Source organism: Marmota marmota, unplaced genomic scaffold (assembly GCF_001458135.2).
Source record: "Marmota marmota marmota unplaced genomic scaffold, marMar, whole genome shotgun sequence".
NCBI lineage: Eukaryota > Metazoa > Chordata > Mammalia > Rodentia > Sciuridae > Marmota > Marmota marmota.
In genome coordinates this window covers 5,360,257-5,377,420 of record NW_026000223.1, presented here as the reverse complement: position 1 = coordinate 5,377,420, position 17,164 = coordinate 5,360,257, and the positions used below count along the sequence as shown (strand labels likewise).

Here is a 17,164-nt window from a genome sequence, read left to right as displayed (position 1 = left end):
ATATGACCGTAATCAAGATGTATTTGCACTTATGCTGCTATATTATCATATGTCTCAATAAACGTAGACATAGCCCTCTCTGCTCTGGTTCAATTATTCTCCATTCACATAGGTATTATCTGGTATTTATTTATTTATGGCTCAAAATAAATGTTCCAGGGTGCACATTTATTTGTGGTAACATTCGTAAAAGTTATTATACCGAAAGGCCAGGAAAAAAATAAGTTATTTATCAAGTTACTGTTAGTTCAGAAAAAGGAAATTAAGTTTCTGAGGTAAATACTTTCACTGAGAAATCTTTATAATTATACCTAATATAAACACAACCCACATATATTCTATTGAGCAAACATTTAATTGGCTCTGAATTTGTTTTGGTTAGAATTGTATTGGAGAGGTGACCGGACAAATGAAATCATAAGACAAATATGTATTCTGGAAAATATTAAAACCACCATGGAGGTAACGCTTTCAATGTACCTGGAGATAAGCAATTTCCCTAAAAACAATTTTTTAAAAATCACCATTAATTAACTTACAATTTCCTTACAGAGCTCGGAGAAATATAAAAATGGAAATCCTTTATTCCCTGTAAATCTTCCCAGATTCTACAGAAGGTTGTAAAAGCAAGGCAAATAAATTTATATATATAGTGAAATGTACAGTTCAATAATTAATGAATAAAAACAGATTTAGAGGGTATCTATCTCTTGTATATATACATTATGGCATTAGTAAAATCATTTTTAATTTTTATTTTTCATAGGTACACAAACGGTTACTAGGTTGCTAGTGTATTTTTTCAGGATGAAATGATTGAGTTCCAATGTCATTTTCTCTAGCTCCATGGTTTTGCTAGAGGAAAGATTGTATCTTTGGACCCTGAGGCCCGCACTGAATTCTCTCTGATGACGACACCCTTCTCTATCTGCACTGTCTAATATGGAAACCACCAGTCACTGTGGCTATTAAAGCACTTAAAATGTGGCTAGGGTGGCTATGGCACTAAATTTTTAATTTTAATTCCTTTAAATATGGACATGTGGTTAGCAATTACAATACTGGACAGATAATTTGTAACATTGTGGATTCCAGATTTGGGCACAGAAACATGGCGGCCAAAGACTAACAGGGGCTGTAAAGAGTGGAGGGAAAGACGTAGGATAAGCCAGAGATGGAATTAATTCTAAACGTCTACTTGGATGAGATATTAGGTCTTTTACAGATATGGGTCACTGATTCCTTCTCTTGAGATTTAATAAGTGTCCAATAGAGTTATGCTTGGGCTGGGCACTGGCTGTACAGAAAAGAAATAATCTCTACCACCAAGGAGTCATAGTCTGGTGAGGCTGGAGCAGTCGGCCTATGATTATAGCACAGTATCTAAGCATGAAAACACATGTACACCCTGAAGGTTAAGACAGACAGAGGGTGCCTCACCCAGATGGGAGGAGAAGACAAAAAGGGGAGAGAGGTGGTGACAATAACAGAGCAAGGGATATCGGAGCCGGAATAGGAATTGGTAGCTTAGAATGGAGGGAGCAGGCCCTGCAGACAGTAAGCACAGTGTGTACAAAGGCTCTGTAGGTAGACTGAACTGAAACAGAAGGTTAGGATGACAAAGTGTGTGGCTGGAGATGATGAAAATGTAGGGCAGGGGTCAAATCGTGAATTTTTGTTGTCATCCTTAGGACTTTGTGCTCTATTTTAGAGTCCTGTTGCTGGGATTTCAAGGTACATAAGAATACTCAAAAGACTAATCTTACAAGTGAGAGGTGGATGTTTTCTTTAGGCCTCCTTTGCCTACCTGAGTTTATTACTCACCAAGCAAAATAATTAGAATAATAATATATTAACCTTCTTCTTCTTCTTTTTTTTTTGAGATTCTGGTGCAAGGTTAGAAACAGATATAAATAAGCTGCATGCTTTTTAAAACCATCATTAAAGCCACAGTATGAGAACAAGGTTGCCCTTTCTGAAGTGCATTTGAACGATGCTCTCTGAAGTATATCCATTTTCTTTCCTTCTAACTCACCTAAACGAAATCATCAGGAGATTTAGGAAGTGGTTCAAGATCATGTGTTACTTAGTATAGGGCTGGGTTAATTTAATATTTAGAAACTACACAAGATTACCATATTAGAAAGGAACTTAATGAAGACTTAGATCACTAAGTACTTATTTATAGATGAAAAAGTGGGAGCCTCCCCAAGAAAGCTACTTTCCTAAAGTAACATGGTTAATGACAGAGCAAGAACTGTAACTGAGTGACTTGATCACAGTCTAGTCTTCTACTATGCTTCTATCTTCTTAAAGAGCCATGGAAAAGTCAGATTGCTATTACTTCTATCCCATAAATAATTTTTCATTGGTATAAGATATAACGTGTAAAATGACATGTCAGTCATATTTGCCATAGAGTTACATGTACTATCTGAACAGTCCTTGAAATGCAGAGTAAATACTATTAGGAATTTGAAAAATAGAAGATCCACTTAATAAATATCACAGAGGAAAAGAGAACCTTTTTTAAAAGTTCTGCATTAGGGTCCCTAGTTTAAACATAACATAATTTATTTTTGTTATTTTAGATTACAGTAGTTTAATTTGCACATATTGAACCAACTATATATAATTAACAGCATTTTGTAATCTTGCATAAAATATTAAGCAATTACAGTAATTCTGTAACAAAATAATAGTTAAAGTAAAAAAGCACAATAATGAACTAATCACTACGTATATATTTGTAAAAGCACAATTGGCTTCAGAGTTAAAGTAATAACCTTCTTAGTATAAACTTTAAAAGAATATATTGTTTCGGGCTCAGTGGCCCATGTCTATAATCCCAGTGACTCAACTGAAACAGGAAGATCACAAATTCAATCAACTTAGCAAGACCCTCAGCAATTTATCAAGACCCAGTCTCAAAATAAAGAATAAAAAGGGCTGGGGATGTAGCTAAGCGGTAATGCACCTCTGGGTTCAATCTCAAGTTTCAATAAATTAAAAAAACAAAACAAAAAATAGATTGTCCTTAACAGCAATTTTTCTGTCATGCCTTTAGTTTATGTGCTACTACTGGAAGGCTGGACCCAGGCTTCTATATTTCTAAATGGTTCCCTGATGACTCCGATGCCTGGCTTGGGACTCAGTGATACAAATAACTCTACTGAATTAGCTCTGAATTACTCATGTGGATGTATCTCTCACACCAAGACTGAGGCCTGATAGTCACATGATTTTTCCTATCTGCCTCGCATGTACCGAGAGCCTTCCTGTTAAATCTCTGGATCTATTGTTTAATTGATATTGGAGTTAATGAGACTAGAAAACAGGGTCAGGCTGGTGTCTTGTACAAAAGGTTCTGGATAGTGGTTCTTCTAGGCCTTCTGCTTCTTCATTTTGCATTGGGGGTTGCAAGCCATCCAGCTCTTGAAGCTGTGGCCAGGAGAAACCTGTGCTTTGTGCCTCACTGAGCTCTGTGCATTGATTTAATGAGACAGGCAGCAATATTCAGGTGTGCTTCAGGGATACTAAAACAGGCAGGCTGAATTTACATATTTATGAGACAAAACTGTTTGAACTTAAACACACACAGCACACACACTCAAGCACACACACATACATGCACACATAAATTGTGTTGCTGTGATGTTTTCCTTTAAATGCTTTACGTGAACAATATTTCCCAAGGTTGCATTATTGATAAACACAGAACTACATCTGGAGGAAATCCTTTGAAATTAGATTCTAAATCCACATTAATGCCAAGTAAGTAATGAGTACCGAGAGGTACTGAATAGGAGTGCTGGGAGCGATGGAGGGAAAAAAAAATGCTAGTTGTTTTTCCCTTTCTTTTTCTAAGATTAGATAGGGCAAATGCTTAATTCCTTGCTTTCCCTACGTCAAGGTTTGTTTGAGCTGCATGTGTACGTCAGGGTGTAATAAAACATAACAACAACAACAACAACAAAAAACAGTTCTTAGAATGCTGCTGCTTCAGAAATATATCACGAATCCGCAACCTCTGATTTGAATTTGTCAAAGGAGTCAATGTCAGACCCACAAACACAACATGGCTGCTCTATCACAGAATTAAAAACAGGAGGACAAGAGGTCCTTGGGCCTTCCTCTTCTTACGGTTCTCTGCCTTTGGCAGGTGGCATTTTTATTTTTTAGTAGCATTATCTGAGTTGATTTAATTTTCCACAGAGACGGTTTTAGATGTCTTTATCTAAACACATCTCCAAAAACTTGAACCGACATTAATTATGTCCCAGCCAGGTAGATGAGGTATTTTGTTTTTGTCATTCAAAGACCCTGCTACTATAATTCAGACAGGCTATTCCAGAACAAATGAGCAGCAAGCAGCATATCTCTGCAGGAGGTACAGGGGAAGGAGCACAAACTGAAAACAGAGAACATTTCTATTTAGCCACCAAATTTTCTAATGAAATATTTCCTGGGTCTGTTGTATTGCCTTTCCCCTAGCCACTTCTGAGAGGACAGAGAGGTCTGGGAGTTTTTCTTCTTTAAGGTCTCCAGAGAAAGGGTAAGCATTTAAGTTTTGTATAAAACATAATTCCCTAGTGAGATATAAATGAAATAAAAGATATACTCATGCCCTTCCTTCCTTGGTTAAGAGAAAAGCTCTAGTTGGGTACACATACCACAGATGTCACAATCATGCTGTGTTTTTTCCTAATTATGGTAAAAATTTCATTGTAGTGATAGTTGAAGCAAGTTCCAAGATGGGCAATTTCTGCAGACATTCTCCATGAAAAGCTGCATACTAATTTTGGTAAAGAAGGGTTCTATGGGGTTATAGAAAATGTGCCAACACTGTATACCATATTTTCAACTCTTACCACTCAAGTTGGGGGAGACAATATTAACTGTAAAGTCTTTTGGAGGTTAAAAAGTGAATAGTTGCTGAGGCCTACTTAAAGCGGAAATGTTTTAATAGGTTAGTAACCATATAATTTCACCCCCTAATATACACCACATATAAAGCCATAAACATATGACATGGATAATTTTAGATATTATGGAATATTAAGATATTAAGGAATATTAAGGAATCTATGCTGAAGGCTCTGATTAATTCACATAGATAAAAGTCCAGTGGAATGAAGATATTTGGCTTCAACCAGAGGGAGAATAACATTTTCCTTGGCACTAATGAAAAAGGTAAATTACCAACAGGAATGGCAATGGTGGTTTGGAAAGGTTTGTTCTGAGTTTTTTTCATGACTTCTTCTGTAGTACATATTGGTCTGTGAACAGTTGCGTTGTTGTAGAATCTGCTAGTGTCAATAGGAATGAAAACAGATCAAGATCATCGGAAAGTCACTGAGGATATCCCCTTTAAGCAAATGTCTATCTTGCTGGTATATACCTTGTCAGTGACATCTTCGCTCAACAGACAGTCCAAGCTGGTGACAGGAGGACAGCCAAGGCAGTTGTGTGAACAGCTCCTCACGGTCACATCAGTCAGCAGTGGCTTATCTATGTAAGTCAGGAGATTGAAGTCCTCCATGGTCTTCCATGGCTTCTCCAATTTACTAAGCATTTGAGATCTCTTTGAGTTACCCACATCCAACTAGAGCCATTGGTACACTGTACCCAAAAATTCGGTGGAAGTAGTGACCCTGAGGTGAACCTTTTTATTTAGATGTTTATTCTTTATTTTTGCTTCTTTGAAGGCCTATTGTATACTTCCTCTTGAAAAGAGTAACTCTCTTTTTGTTGAGTGGGGGAAGCAGACAAAGAGTATATACAAAGTGACACAATGACAAGATGAGGTATGATATACTGAGATGTCCCATCTTTGAAAGAAGCACCTTTTGTGAGCAGCCAAAGATGAAGTACTCCCTTCTTAATGGCCTGTGCTGCCTACAAGATGGTCAGGGAAGGTTTGGAAATGCAGGCTGACACTGTCACCTTTACTGGTGTGTGTACAGGGTTCAGGTTGCTGTATCTATTCTATTGGTAAACATGAGTTTTCCAACTCAGTGTCTTAAAATCTAGTTACTGAGGAAGTACTCTGCATAACGGACTTAATGATGCAGCACTGGAATAGCAGGGATATGGAATGAGGTGTGTCAGGAGAGCTAGGCTATTTATGTATCAGCAAAACTTACAGGCAATTTTGCATTATCTTTGCTGCTATTAATAAGCTTGCCCTCTTCATAAGTGACTAATTTAAGATGAATCTTACATGATTAAAAGTACCCAAAATGGAAAGGAACCTTGAACCATCTCTGCCCTAGTAGCCCTGATAATTAATAAGACTATGTGTCCAGGATATAATATGACTGTCTGGTGAGAGGTATGATTTATAATTGTTGTTCCTTAACCACATAACCTTTAGTTGATCCCAGCCATTTTCTCACTGCCCTCTGCTCAATGAATGTACCATGTCTCATGCCACCTCACTTTCTCATATGCTGTCCCTTTGTCTTTCGCTCCTAAATATCATTCATCCATGAAGGTTTGCAAAAGGTTCTCAAAAACTCTTCTCCAACTCTTCTTCACATTTACATCTCTGTTTTCTGAATTATAACTACACTTCTAATGCATTTTATCATTTGGCACGCAATGTTGTCTACCTGTGTTAATGCAACCCTGCTCTCTTCTTCAGTGCCAGGGAAATCATCCCCTCTTGCATTCTTAGACACATAGTAACTTGGCTCTTCCATCAAGATGGGTGTGCCGGTAAATACCAGTGATGCAGGTTCATTTTCCAAACCATCAACAACAAAATCCTCTGTCAATACTGACCTTCAGGAAAGCTTATATGTTTATGACATCAACAGATCAATTATAGAAAAAATACTGACCTGAAATGCACAAGGGGTATTGTCCACACAATAAACTCTTAAGTTGTAATCCAGGGAGTTACAGGACATGCAGCCAAAGACCGCCACCTTGAGCTGCTTCACGGCACAATCTGTGATTGGCTCTCCTGTGAGGGCGTAGGTCCCAAAGCTATCAAGGAGCACATGGCATGCAAAGGGGTCTAAAAGGCAGTAACAGGATGTGGATTCATCCTCCACGGACATCACTTCCTGTTGGGGGAAAGATGTGATATGTTCTTTCAGCATGGAAATAAGACAGGATTTTAAATGTCACAAGTCCATAAACAAATAAATTACAAAAAAATATTTTTTCATAATATTTTTATTGTCTTAATTATCTTGATGTTAAGCATTTCTCTTCTATTAAAATAACTGTTTACATCAAGAACTCAAGAAATAGTTACGTTTATCATGTTGTAATTCTACTTTAATAGGTTATAATAACAAAAATCACTCTGAAAGTCCCATTTCTGGTTAATTGTTCAATCTCGGGTTTAGTAGAATGTTGAACATTAACCTCGATAAGCAAACTTATTTATTTATTTTAAAAAGATCTATTTCTGAAAACCGCTTTAAATATCCTTAAGGCAATGTTTATTTTCTCTCAAACATTTTATCCTCTTTCATTCCACCAAAATCATTCACGAGGGACCATTAAATAAATGATTTGGATAAGATGTACTAGAATACTTCATCCTCTCTGATAAGAACTTAGGTATGTGTGACTAGTGTAGTAGAGCATAAATATAACACCATCTGGATGTAAGAGATTGTAAGGAAGTACTGAGAGGAGAAACTAAATGGTGAAAATACAGGCAAAGCAAAACATAAAGGGAAGAAGGAGACCCAAACATGTCCCCTCTATGAACTGCAGGCCCCAGGAAATTCGCCTTGTAGTACTAGGGCTGAATAAACAGCAGAATGCATTCTGAAACAAAGAAAATAGACTAGTTTCAAGACATAGTTGGGCAGAGTAAATGTAATCTATTGCAACAACTGGGAATTTTCTTCTCCTAAAGAAACATCATTTTCCTTTTACTTTCTTTGCCTGAAGCAGCTCCCGGGAGGCAAGATCCCAGGGCTAGCTGATACAGGTCATTGTGCTCCAACAAGATAATTCACCTGCTTTCATGCAAACTGACTTCAGATGGACATAAAGGAGTCCCTATCAGACAGATAAATCAGAGCTTTCACTTAAAATAGTAATTCAACAGTAATCTTTCTTTGCTGTGACTGTCTCCCTAGTTGTTAGCCTCCTATTTTGGATCCTCATTCTCTCTTCTTGTCTCTCTGTTGGTTCTCTATGTGTACTTTATCCCTTTACATGTACTCATATACACAGGGAAAGAGACATTGATAATAATCCTCTATGCATTCATTAATTCACCAAACACATATTAAGCATCTACTTTGTTCCTGGATACTTAAATCTAGTTATGTTAAAATCCCCAGGATAAAAAAAAAAAGAGCAACTGATACAATAGTTTCTTTTATGAGCACAGATTGCCTGCCCTGAGGTTCCTCCTTAACTGCACAGAGTAATGTCAATTTAGACAGGGACATGGCCTGGGAAGAAGGAATGGGGGCCAATGTATAGGTACGTATGTGTACCTGTCTGTGTAGGTAATTACAATTGAATTCTAAAACAAAACAAAATACTCTGGATTATCTTTTATCCTTTTTTTTATTTTTGCAGAAAAATTAAAAAAAAAAAAACCCAAGAATTAGCCAATACCTGAGGCTTCTATGAAACTCATGCCACAACCCCTTGGCAACAAGAAAATGCTTGAAAATTGTACAACTAACTCATTGTGGTAAGAGACTTTAGAGTGAAATCTATCCCATCTATAGAGCTAAAATCCCATTTTTTGCAAAAGGATGGATAGCGTCTCACCTCCCATTTGCCCTGCTGTGTTCTCTTCTTCAAATGGATGTTCCAGTGCTCCGAACTGACGTCCGCACAGTGTGGAATGGTAAGCGCAAAGGGGGTGGTGACTATTATATCTGGAGGACCACAGGTGACTTCAGGACTCAGGAGCACCTCAGACCCATCTGACTGCAGGCTTCATAGTTGGGAAAAGGACAAAAGAGAGAAGCATGTTAAGAATGAGAGCTTTCTTCCTTTTTGAGAGAGTATCTTGCTAAATCCCTTAGACTGGCCTTGAACTTGCACTCTTTTTGCCTCAGCCTCCTGAGTAGCTGAGTAGCTACCAAACCTGGCCAGAAGCAAGAATTTTCAATGAGAATTTAGTTCCAAACTGGGGTACTATACATGCCAAGCAAATCCCTCTCCAGATCTCACTCTGGATAGCACCTCATTTACTAAGTTGGCTCACCCAAGAATAAGTGTGAGTTGTACCATTAGGGCACACAGGCTGACTTTAAGCCTAGGTTCCAAATCTAGGTTTTGATCAACTAATTGAGAAAATGACCAATGCTTCTTTGAGAATATAGGGTGGAGCTGGTGAACTCAATGATTTGGCTGGTGAGTCAAACATTAGCTGCTGAATCCTTACTCTTGTTGATAACATTATCAATAACAAACTATAGATGTGACTGATTGGTGATCTTTTCCCAACAACACACTCAGCAATGCTTTTTAATGCAAGTAAATAAGAAAACAAATTATTATGGAACCAAACAGTATTTCAAACATACACAGATTGAGTATGTTTATTCTGGTTTTGAAAACATTTATTTTCTGCCAATGCACACATACATAGGTTATATAGTGATAGCACAGGAGACAGTAATAAACGTGCATAATCAAACACATAATTCTATATTTTCAACACTTTCCTATTTCAGATTTAAATTTTAAATAATTCCACCCAAACCTGGTACTCTGATTTTTCGGTATTGTGAATTATTTACAATGAAATGCAGTCCTGAAACAGATAAAAGAAAGTGAAATTTAACTAAAGGAATAATAGTACCTCATCGAATGCCTCCCTTTTTATTTTCTTGTTTGTTTTTTTTTTTTTCTTTTTTGTCCATTTTTTGCAGAGCTGGGGATGGAACCCAGGGTCTCATTCAGGCCAGGAAACTGCTCTACCACTGAGCTACCCCAGCCCTTGGCTTTTATTTTCAGTCTCTGCCTATAAACACTAAAAAGAGGTAGTTTATAGGACAGCAAGAGTGAAAACTCAGATGTCTACTTAATTTTCATCTAACCGCACATGTGTTCTTAAACAAGCTGTTTGATCTTTTTTGTTTTTGTTTGCAGGATTTTCTCTTGTAGGAAATATAATTATATTGAATATAGTCAATAAAAATAATTTAGGGTTCACAGATGAGCAATACTATCGGAGACCTAGGATTGATATTATCATCAAAGCTTTCACCCTTGCCATCTAGAAAGGGCATTTAAATATGTCATCTCTGATAAAAAAGAACAGTCTCTAGGGTAACATAAAGATGAAATTTAGCTCTAAATGATAATACCTGTTTTGAGATCTTGTATAAACAAACAGTTTTCTATGAGTGCATCTAACATGTTATTAATTTCTGAATTGCTTTTGTTGACATCTCTTGTTCTCTCTCAAGTCAGTCATGGTCACACTTGAGCTCACTATGTATAATTTGATGCTGCAATAAAGCCAGGGCATATAACTGAGCAGGAGCATCTTATATCTGCTGTATCCAAGACAGACGTGAGCATTATTACATGGCCCCCTCCCACCCCCAAGAACCAGTGGAGATGCCATCAAAAAGTTTAACCTTCCATAAAGTCCAAAGATGACCTTTCTTCCTCTATAAAGTGAACCATAAGCTAAGCTGGAAACATGTTTGAATTTGCCTTTAAGCAGGGAGGGGATTGGAAAGCAGGGTATTAGCATAGCCAATCCTCTCTGAAAAGCTTAAAACAATATACTCAAGGTTTGAAAAAAATTGTAAAATTCAGATGTGCTCTGTAGCCAGCACAAAGTGGCAGCTTGTGTGTGGACACTTGCCAGTGGCCATTAGAGAGGGTTAAGTGCTTTCCATGTAATTGCTGCTTGCATTCAGCATGGACAGGAATAGCAGAGATACTTACGAATGACCGATGACAAGCTCTCCTAAAAGAACTATTTAATTGCTTTTAGAGAATCATCCCCCTTGTTGAGCATATTGTTCAAACATATGGGAATTTGGGGAATTATTTAATGCCAAATGAACTGAAATCAGTTAATTAGATGAACCCTCACACTCAATGAATAGCAAGACTCCTTGCAGTAATAGACAGCATTAGGAGTCGGAGGCCCTGTGTGTTGAATATTGGGAGGAGCGTAAAGTAGAAGTTTTGCATTAAGCAGGCACTGGACATTTCCATAAGTGCAAAGTAAGTAAATCAGGATTTATATTTAATCCTTCTATCCCCAAAATAGTGTCTGTGCTGTAGGCTTCTCTCTGGTGAAGGAACAAAATTTAATCTCTCCCCCTTTTTTCCCATGATTAATAATAATTTGCCCTTTTCTGCCACCCTCTATCTGTGGCAATCAGGGAGATTTACAAATATTAATTAAAGCCCTTCACACACCTGTGGAGGCAGGTGTTAGCAGCATAAGGTCACAGAGAAATCAATCAAAGGGAGGGTAGGAATAGAGCCCTAAATTTCTGACTCACAGGCTCCCCTCTGTGACCAGATTGTACTTTTCTTCTCTTTTACTATTAGGAGATGTTCTGGTCAAATTGTTGGCCCCTGTGCTATCCCAAGGAAAGAAGTGGGGAGGGGATTAGATGAAGTGTAGTCACAGATGGAGGACATTTGAGAACAGAGGGCTGGAAGTTGAGAAGGCTTTAATCGGGTGCGGACAAAAATGAAGTTTTGCAAGGAAAGCATATATGGCATTTTAGGTTTTCTTTCTTTTTTGATACTAGAGATTGAACTCAGAGGTGCTTAAGCACTGAGCCACATTCCCAGTCCTTTTTAACATTTTTGAGAAAAGGTCTTGATAAATTGCTTAGGGCCTCACTAAATTGGTGAGGCTAGTCTCAAACTTGTGTTACTCCTGCCTCAGCCTCTCAAGTTGCTGGGATTACACACGTGCACCACCACAACTGGCTAAATTTTCTCATGTTATATAATATGGGACAAAGCAGTATCCTTGTTCCTGATGGGAGAAAAAAAAAGGTGACATGTTTTCCTAAAATAGTTGTGAGCTAATAGATACTATGAATCAATAACAACAGTGATATTAAGACCATAACATGAACACCTATATAGATCACATACCCTAGACTGGTCTACAGGTTGAAAAGCCTTGCTGCATGTGACTTTGTTAACTTTTTCTTTGTTATTTGTATCAATTCTTATGACAGGGATATATGCATATACTCATAGTTTGAATCCTACGTGTGCATAGAAAAAGATAATTTCAGAGCCAGGTCACTTCTATAGGAAATCTGTTCTCTGCGGTGGCTAATTAATTCAATAAATTCTCATTATATCAATATATATTTGAATAAAAACTCAAGACCTTTGTAATGTGCATTATAGGCAGTTAAGGTAGATGGCAATGATACTGCTCTGCCTGCTTTTTCCTTGCCTCCCAGAGTCTGTCCTCAACTAAGCCATTCTGCTAAAAATGCCAGTGTGTTCTTGCCTCAAGAAATGGCCTCTGTTCCCCCTGCTCCAGAGTGCAGGTGCTACCTGGAACACTTTGACATCCACATGATGAGGGGCCCTGTGTCCTTTAGGTCTTTGTGCAAATGACACTTACTAATGAGTTTTCCTGCCTATGCCCTAGTAATTTCAGCAAACTTGCTTTTTGCTTTTCTTTTCTCCACAACATTTACTTCTTAAATCTATACCATTTGCTTACTATTCTTTAAATATTTATTTTTTTAGTTGTACACAATACCTTTATTTTATTTATTTATTTTTATGTGGTGCTGAGGATCGAACCCAGGGCCTCGCACGTGCTAGGCGAGCGCTCTACCACTGAGCCACAACCTCAGCCCCTGCTTATTATTTTTTGACTTCCACAAACTAGAATTTAAACTCCATGAGGCTGGGATTTTTAGTTTAATTCAATTTAAGTTTTAGCAGTACTGGGGATTAAACCCAGGTATGCTTTATCACTGAACTGCACCTCCAGCAACCCCTCATTTAAATTTTTTTTTCAAATTTATTTTGAAACAGGGACTCACTAAATTTCCCAGTATGTACTTGAACTTATGATGCTCTTGCTTTAGACTCTAGAGTAGCTGGGATTACAGGTGTGTACTAATATGCCTGGTTAATTTAAAAAAAAAATGTTTATCAGTGTATCCTTAATGCCTGATAGACAGTGGTTGTAAACACTCAAAATATTTTTGACAGAACATAGGAGCCAGTTTGAAGTAGTTTCCAGTGATCAAATCTGAAACACCTTGAGTAAAAAAGTAAATAATAATAAAGAAGTATTACAACCCATTGAGTAATGTAAGAATCCACAAAATACACTGAAGAAAATAAATGAATGTGAAAACTCTTAATTCAATAGAAAACCAACTAATGAATGTAGAGAACCATCATTTAGCAATCAACCACATTAATACTCAATTCAATCATAAATCATAAATGTACATTAACCTATTGGGAGCAAGTTTGAAGAGTAGAAAGAAGTACGTGCTCGGTATCAAAGCAACCCATCATAGAGTGCTTGCTAATTACAAAAAGTAAAATATTATTTCACAATGGAGAATTTTTGTACACAATACTTAATGCAAATTATCAAAATTTATGCTGTCAAGAACAGGATGAATGGGCAGAATACAGCTCCCAATGGGATGCAGCATCCCTTCTGTGACATTCCCGCCCAAAGAGCACAACCAGTGTCTCATCATAAGGAAATACACAAGCTCAGATGGAGCCAGTTCTATAATATAATTGATGTGTATGCTGAAAAACCATCAATGTCATAAAGTACAAAGGCAGACTCAGGAACTATTGCAGATTACAGGGGACTAAAGACACATGACAACTGAATCTAACTAATGGACTTGGATTTTCATTTTCTATAAAATACATGACTTGGACACCTGGTGTGTGGATACTTTATCAATACTATTTAATGTTCAATGTTAATTGTCTGATTTCTATAACAATGCTGTAGTTATATAATTTCTTATTTTGGAGATTATATAAGGGCATCTTGTTCATGATGGTTGAAAAAGAAACTGTGTGTGTGTGCACACACATGCGCATGCACCGTGTATAAAGAGAGAGAAGAGAGAAAAAATATAGAAAATATGATAAAATGTAAACATTCATGAACATAAATGTAAGAGGAAGGAATTCTTTAGACAGTTCTTGTATGCCGCAGTCTGGCTGGGCACACAATCACGAGCCACCACACAGCTTGTAGATTCAAACAGCAACTCTTTATTCCCGAACTCACACCAGCCGTCTACAATCACGTTCTGGGGAAATCCACGTTCTCTGCCCAAATCCACCTCCACTGGGCTTCTATCTCCCCAAAATATACTGTCTGAATCCCGTGAGAACTCAAGGGGAACTCAGGCAGCAGGATACGCCCTATTCCCAGCAGGAATAATCTTAAACCTTGAACCTGGAACCTAAACTGGGAACGCCCTAAACCCGATTATCTTAAACCGGGAACACCCTAATCCGCCCTGGTCCTTGAGCAAGGTCACCTACATTCAATGTCACTGCAAAACTGTCAGCAACATGGGGTACGCTGGCAAGGAAATTGTCATACCTACTTGGCTAATGGCTCCCAGCACTTGCAACAATGAAATAAGTTTAAAATTATATCACAATAAAATAATTTTTTGAATGAATGAAGATTATTTTTCCAGAATTCTTACAATGAAATTGGCAAGGTCACTGACTACTGTATTAAAATATGTACTGGAGGGAGATGGAGGTAACGCAGCTGGTCCTGGTGATGGTCCAAACCACACCATGTAGTAACTAATACTCCTGCACCCATCTGTGCACCAATGCCAATGAAAGGGGCTGCTGATGTTGAAGAAGGTATGGGTATTACAACTGTTAACTATGGCAGGTCGGAGGTATATCTCCCTACATTTTGCTTCTGCACTCAATATTTCTTGACCTGATGTTAAACTAGTAAAATGTCATTTTCTTCAAGGAGAAAAAAAAGAACCCACAAAAAAACAGTTCCTACTTCCGAATTTTGAGATGAGGATTCATTGTTGCTATTGTCTGCCATGCTGCACTTGGCAATTACCATTCCCTGCCTTCCTCCTATGGTCTATATTATAGATTAATGTAGGTTTGATCACCTTTAGCCAGAGTATCATTCAGGAATCCAGGCAGGAGAGTAATGATAGTTTGACTCTGTCAGGCCCTGGGTCGATACATAATTAAATCATATTTTAATGGAAAGACATAAAAAGGCAGAGAGATAGAAGCTGTAGTCTTAAGAGTTCAAAAAGCAAGGTAGCTCCAGCCTCCTACAGTTTTCTACTAAGAAGACATAGTTCTAAACAATTCTTTTCTTTTTCTCTCCATTAAAATCTCAGATTTTGACTTAGGGTGCTAAGACTGCTATGTATAAAAATCAAGGGTTTAGAGTTTCTTTTGTTTTCTTGGAGTCAGATACCTTTTCTACTCATCTGTTCTGACCAGGGATTTCTGATCAGCTTCAGGAAAATGATATCATAGGACCTCAGGAATAGCTTGAGCCCTTGAAATGCAGCCTTTTCTCATCAGCCCAGCTTAACACCATGACTACATATCCTGAGGACTTTAATTCTGGTAATTTCTATGCATTATTCAAGAAAAGAGACATCTGGAAAGGGAGAATAGGAGGTGAGGAGCCGAATAGAGGATAAGGAGTGGAGTAAAATCTTCCCTTTATCATAACAGACTGCTTGCTTTTCATCTTTAAGTGGTTCTAAAACTGGAATATGATTCAGAATTCCTTGGGGGCTTACCTAATATTCTATTTCTGGACTCTACCCAAGAAGATATGGATTCAGTAGTTTTACAACAGGGGCATGGAACCCATACTTCTTTACTTGCATTCCCTACATGCAAAGAGGTCCTGTCACTAACATTTAAGCATTGTGTGACTCTTGAGGAAATGTGGAAAGCAATAGCTCATGCAGTGAGGGCCTGGTGTTTTGACAAGCAAAGGTAGGCTTTCAAAATGGAATCTGGATGCTGGTCAAGTTGAAAGGCTCATTATTGAAGCCTGGTCTGATGTTACTGTGACAGAAAATTCGACTGCCCAGGGACAATTCTCTGTCTCCCTCTTTTCTAAGTTCTGTGTATATTCATAAGCAAGGATGTCAGGTTGGGGGTTGATTAGCAGTAACTGGGAATAATGACATAGCTCATCAAGCCATTATGTTCCATTAGTTGGGGCAGGGAAAGGAGCAGTTAGAACAGGGATTACAACCAGCAACATGCGTAATTCTCTGAGGACAGAAGCATATGCCTCTACTATTAAAGAGTTTAAAGATGTGGGTCACCCGCATGGTATTATCTAAAATAGGATCACAGGAAGGGGATGGCAAGAGGCAGGCGGGGTGAGGTGGGAGGGAAACAACATACACAGAGGAATAAGTATCTGAATTTGTGAAATTTGAGCAACAACCTACTGAGAGATTAAACTGTTTGCATATGTTAAATGGCTTTCGTTTACACACACATTCATAGGGTGTTTACCAATTAATATACTAAGGGAACCACAAATCATGTGCAAATCACCAGCTCCTAGATACAATTTGAGCCTCATCTTTCATGCAGTGTTGGGCTTGTGTTGAGCTTGTTTTAAAAGTGAAATGATGGCTCCCTGTGAGAGAGATGGGGGAAGGAGAAGACTGGATTTATGCATCCTGCCACCGTGACATGTTTTAATATCTGCTATGTTGTTTATTCATTTACATTCTGAGTGGGGAAAACAAACTACTCTGGAAAAACTCTGAATCCAATTTCATAGAATCATTTCATTTTAGGCTGGGGAAGGACCTAGAAGTAATCAGGACCAACACCTTCATTGTTTAGGAGAACTGCATGGGGTGGAATGCCCTACCTAAGGTCACACCACAACTCTGAGGTAAATCTGAGAAGGGATGCTGGTGGGAAATGGAATGAAAAGGAATATGTTCCCTGGGGCATATTCTCAACACTGGATTTTTTTTTTTTTTTAATGGTCCTAGGGATGAATCCCAGGACTCACACAAGCGAGGCATTTCCTCTATCACTGAGTTACACTTATAGCCCTGAACCTGGAATGTTAAGGGAAAATACTGGCATGAGAGTTGTTGTGACTACAGTCATAGAGAGCAGATAATGCCTTGGGGGCCTTGTGGTAGATAACATGGAAAAGATAGAGACTTGC

The 17,164-nt window shown here is 38.0% G+C and overlaps 1 protein-coding gene across 11 annotated transcripts in view; it reads right to left on the bottom strand.

Annotated features, from left to right (window-relative positions):
- Unc5d (unc-5 netrin receptor D) overlaps positions 1-17,164 on the bottom strand; it is a 499,601-nt gene that overhangs the window by 34,767 nt on the left and 447,670 nt on the right. For all 11 annotated transcript variants that reach the window (XM_048792780.1, XM_015501255.2, XM_048792783.1 and 8 more), the window contains 2 exons: positions 8,758-8,926; positions 6,846-7,073 (listed from right to left, as the gene is read on the bottom strand). In XM_048792780.1, coding sequence (XP_048648737.1) covers positions 6,846-7,073; positions 8,758-8,926 — 397 coding nt within the window. The remainder of the gene's footprint in view (positions 1-6,845; positions 7,074-8,757; positions 8,927-17,164) is intronic.